Below are 5,398 nucleotides of genomic sequence, written 5' to 3'. Positions count from 1 at the left end.
TATTATGATCCAAGAATGTTTTTTGAATTTGTTTGAGATGAAATGACTTATATTGTGATCTTGATAGTTGTGTGAAATGATTATAAGCTTTGAATCACATGTGCAGATAGTTGTGTGAGGGTTTAGGCAGCCAAAAAATCCAGTTAAATATTTAAGGATTTTGTGAGGGCTTTTACAGCCACAAAAAATCAATTTTGTGAGGGCCAAATCCGTCACAAAGGACTGACGTGACCAGTGGCATTTGTGGCTGCAAAGGCCGCCACAGAGGAATGTGCACGTGGAATTTGTGGCTGCAAATGCCGCCACAAATGAGGCCCAATACAGCTGGCATTTCTGGCCGCTCAGGCCGTCACAAAATGGATAGTACCGTTAGCCTTTCTGGCGGCAAAGGCCGCCACAAATGGCATTATAGCCGTTGACCTTTCTGGCCGCCCAGGCCGCCACAAAAGTGAAGTATATGTTGGCATTGTGGCTGCTTTGGCCGCCACAAATGCTCAAGGTAACACTATATATATTTCTCCCCCTCCTAATTCATTTTTTCACATCCAACTTCTCTCTAAAACCTCATTCTAACTATTCTCTCGTCCTTCTCTCTACACAAAATTACTCTTAAGCTTCATTTAAATTTGGTAAGTATAAATTATATTATATATATAGTTTTATAATTTTATTTTTTAATTTGATATAACTAATTAATGTTATTGATTTTTATTTTTACAGTGCTTGTTAATTATTTCGAAGACTTGCAAGCATCGTACGTGAGTGAAAGCTTGAAGTCAGACGCTACTCGGCATCAAGTTAGTATTTTATATATTTTAAATTTAGATTAGTAAATATATATATTATTTTTAAAATATAGATTAGTAATATTTATATTTAGATTAGTTTTATAAATTTATTTTTAAAAAAATAGGAATGATGTTGTTTACATATTAATATATGATAAATTAAAGTTTCAAACCACGGTTAAAATATATTAGTTTTAATATAATTATTATTTAAAAAAACATTATTAAAATTGATGATATTATTATTTTTTGTTATAAATAAGTCTTGATTATTAGTCTTGATTTTTAAAAAAACATCATTTAAAATTTTATATAGGTTTATATATATTTATTGTATTGATATATATATTATATTGATAATAATATATTATATATTATTGTATTGTATTGATAATAATATATTATATTGTATTGATAGTATTGATAATAATATATTATATTGTATTGATAATAATATAATATATTATATTGTATTGATAGTATTGATAATAATATATTATATTGTATTGATAGTATTGATAATAATATATTATATTGTATTGATAGTATTGATAATAATATATTATATTGTATTGATATATATATATAATTTTATTTCGGTTTATATATATTTATTGTATTGGTAATAATATATTATATTGTGTGCAGATGCATGCTCCCCTAATTGACATATAAATATGTCAAAATTTATATATAATGCTTTTGAAAAATAAAGCAATTAATATATAAAACATCGATATATATATAAATATATATGCACATAATTTATATATTTATTTAATTTTTAGAATAAACATATACATATATATATACACACACACACACACACACACACAGATATATATATATATATATATATATATATATATGGATTTATACCGTAGTTGGATGTACGATAGGAATTTTCCTGGAAGAAAGGGTCTTAAACAACGTTTTGCTAACAAGGTTGAAGACTTTCTGAATTTTGCGAGAGTGCAACAAATTGTCCAAGATGAAGGGGGAATGAGATGTCCATGTTGTTTATGTCGATGTAGACGGTTTAAAAGTGAAGATGAAATAAGAGTGCATTTGTATGCAGATGGATTTATGCCTAACTACTGGATTTGGACTAATCATGGAGAAGAGTCTCCAGCGGCGCCTAATACTAGTACATCTATGGAGAATTATAACACAGGTCCTTCAAGTAGTACTACCATGTTAGGTATAGATTATTATAACTATCAACACTTTGAGGCGATGAATGATATGATCTCGGATGCTGTTGGGGTTAATTTGTCATTCAATGAAGATCAATATGACGATACCGATGGACTTCCCAATGAAGAAGCTCAGAGATTTTATGGTCTTTTGAAAGAGACAAATAAACCGTTGTTTGAAGGTTCTTCAAACTCAAAGTTATCAATGTGTATTAGACTATTAGGTCTAAAGTCTCAATTTCATGTTCCTGATTTAGCTTTGGATTTCATGACTAAAATGATGCTAGATGCAACACCTGTTAGAGATGGTTTGCCGCAAAGTTATTATGATGCGAAACGGTTAGTGTCAAAGTTAGGATTAGGTGTCAAGAGGATTGATTGTTGTGTTAAAGGTTGCATGTTGTATTATGACAATGAATTTGGTATGAATGATGCTAACTTAGTTGAATGCAAATTTTGTCAACAACCAAGGTATCACCAAAGGAATAACTCTAGGGTAAGTAGGGGAAAATCAATTCCAAGGAAAGCAATGTTTTACCTACCTATTGTATCAAGATTGCAGAGATTGTTTGCATCAATACAAACTGCAGGAAATATGACGTGGCATTATGAGAATAGAAGAAATTCAAGCGAGTTGCGACATCCGTCTGATGGTCAGGCATGGAAACACTTTGATCAAATGCATCCTGATTTTGCGTCAGATCCACGCAATGTAAGACTTGGATTATCCTCAGATGGATTTACGTCGTACATACAAGCATCGTCTACTCCTTATTCTTGTTGGCCGGTTATTGTTACTCCTTACAATCTTCCTCCTAATATGTGTATGTCTAAACCTTATATGTTCTTAGCTGCTGTGATACCAGGTCCTTCTAATCCTACAACTGGTATTGATATTTTTTTACAACCTTTGATTGACGATTTGAAGAGGTTGTGGAATGGTGTCTTGACATATGATATTGCTCGGAGAGAAAATTTTATGATGAGAGCTGCATTGATGTGGACCATTAATGATTTCCCCGCTTATGGGATGTTGTCAGGATGGGGCACCCATGGTAAATTAGCTTGTCCTATTTGTATGGAAGATACAAAAGCATTTACTTTAAAATTTGGCGGGAAAGCATCGTGGTTTGACTCGCATCGTAGGTTTTTACCTGCTGATCATGCATTTAGAAGGAACAAAGCTGCATTTATGAAGGGCTATGCAGAAAGTCTAGGACCACCGCTTAAGTTGACATCAGAACAAGTTTGGAATAAAGTAAAAGATATGCCAAAGGTACATGTTGTTAATGGTGTGGCCTGTAAACCACAAGGTTATGGACAATGGCACAATTGGACAAAAAGATGTATTTTTTGGGATCTACCGTATTGGAAAGATAATCTTTTGAGACATAATCTCGATGTAATGCATATTGAGAAAAATTTCTTTGACAACATATTTAATACTGTGATGAATGTGAAAGGAAAAACAAAAGATAATGACAAAGCCAGAAAAGACATAGGTATATATTGCAGACGACCAGATTTGTTGTTGGTGGAACAAAACGGCAAGACCCTAAAACCTCGTGCGAATTACACTTTATCTACTGATGAAGCCAAATCTGTTTATCGTTGGATCAAAGAGCTGAAGACGCCTGACGGTTATTGTTCTAATTTGGCAAGATGTGCTGATGTGGAAAATGGGAGGATGCATGGGATGAAAAGTCATGATTGTCATATATTTTTAGAGTGTTTACTTCCTATTGCCTTTAGTGCTTTACCGACACATGTATTGAACCCACTTATTGAAGTGAGTCAATATTTCAAGAATTTGTGTTCTTCAACACTCTATGATAAAGATCTCATCAAGATGGAAAATGACATTCCGATCATTCTATGTAAGTTGGAGAAAGTATTTCCTCCTGGGTTTTTTGATTCCATGGAGCATCTCTCAGTGCATCTTGCAAGTGAAGCTAGGCTTGGTGGACCAGTTCAGTATAGATGGATGTATCCATTTGAAAGGTGATATATATATACATATACTTGATTTTCAATATACTTCAACTTATATATACATGGAGCTTATTGTACATCTCTTTGTATATTATAGGTTCATGGGTTATTCAAAACGGTCGGTGAAAAACAAAGCTAGAGTTGAGGGCTCAATTTGTTCATCTTACCTTCACCGTGAAACAACACACTTTTGTTCTCATTATTTCAACAACGAAACGTTGTCACCAGTTAACGGAAGAAACGCTACTGATAGTGTTATACGTCATCCACATGCTTTATCAGTTTTTTGCTTGTCTGGTCATCATGCTGGTAGGGATTTTCCGATTTTCTGGCCAAGCGACAAAGTATTTAATGCGGCACATGTTCACGTTTTGATTAACTGCACCGAAGTTAAACCATACATTGAGTACGTTTCAAATTTCTCTTCATATTAATTATATTTAATTATATGATTAAATTGATATTCACCATATATATGGTCATCGATCAGGGCATTTTTAAATACGGGACAATCATCTGATGATATACATTCAAATTTCCCATTATGGTTTCAACAACAAGTGCATCTCGAAGAACAAACTCCTATCAACATCCACTTAAGGCACTTATCTATGGGCCCGAGTAGAAGTTTCAAAGAATGGCACACCTATTACGTCAATGGATACAAATTTCACACTGAATCTTGGACTGAAGGAAAAGAAACAATTAATAGTGGAGTTTGTATGAAAAGTGTCTCTGATAGTGGTGTAGTAGAAGATTTCTATGGCATAATTGAGCATATTTACGAAATTGACTACACGTTCCTAGATTATGCGAAAAAAGTGGTGTTGTTTTACTGTAAGTGGTTTGATCCATCTAGCAGAGGAACTAAAATAAATTTGATATCCAATACTGTAGACATTCGTATGAGCAAAAAATATCCACGGTTTGATCCATTTTCCCTGGCCCATAATGTAAGACAAGTGTATTATGTTCCTTATCCATCAACTGTCAGAAGCAAACAAGGTTGGTGTGCTGCAATCAAAACAAGACCAACGAGTGGAATCGAAGAAGTTGAAGCAGGTCAAAATGAAGAAGTTGCATTTCAAATGGATGAAATGTCAAATTTGGATCATGTGATTGGAGATGAGACTATTAGTCAACTTTGTCATGAGTCACACATTGGAGAAGGAAGTTGATGATAAAAAATAGATGAATTAGAGAATGATGAAGGCAATGACTTAATTCACTCATCAAATGACGACGACGATGATGACGATGACGAAAACGAAGACAATTAATTAATTATATATATGTATATATATATGTATATATATATGTATAATATTATATATTGTAATGTGAGATGAACGACACCTTATATATATATATATATATATATATTTGTATTTTATATATATTTCTTTATTTATGTGAGTGTTA

The 5,398-nt window shown here is 32.7% G+C and overlaps 1 protein-coding gene across 1 annotated transcript in view; it reads right to left on the bottom strand.

Annotated features, from left to right (window-relative positions):
• Window positions 1–212: 212 nt before the first annotated feature.
• LOC113784370 (probable anion transporter 3, chloroplastic) overlaps window positions 213–5,398 on the bottom strand; it is an 11,201-nt gene continuing 6,015 nt past the window's right edge. The window contains exon 6 of the mRNA XM_073366485.1: window positions 213–290. Within this exon, the coding sequence (XP_073222586.1) occupies window positions 213–290 (78 nt within the window). The remainder of the gene's footprint in view (window positions 291–5,398) is intronic.

The sequence above is a fragment of the Cicer arietinum genome, chromosome 3 (assembly GCF_000331145.2).
Source record: "Cicer arietinum cultivar CDC Frontier isolate Library 1 chromosome 3, Cicar.CDCFrontier_v2.0, whole genome shotgun sequence".
Classification (NCBI taxonomy): domain Eukaryota; kingdom Viridiplantae; phylum Streptophyta; class Magnoliopsida; order Fabales; family Fabaceae; genus Cicer; species Cicer arietinum.
Note: the sequence above shows the minus strand (reverse complement) of the source record. Positions and strands in the feature narration are given on the sequence as shown.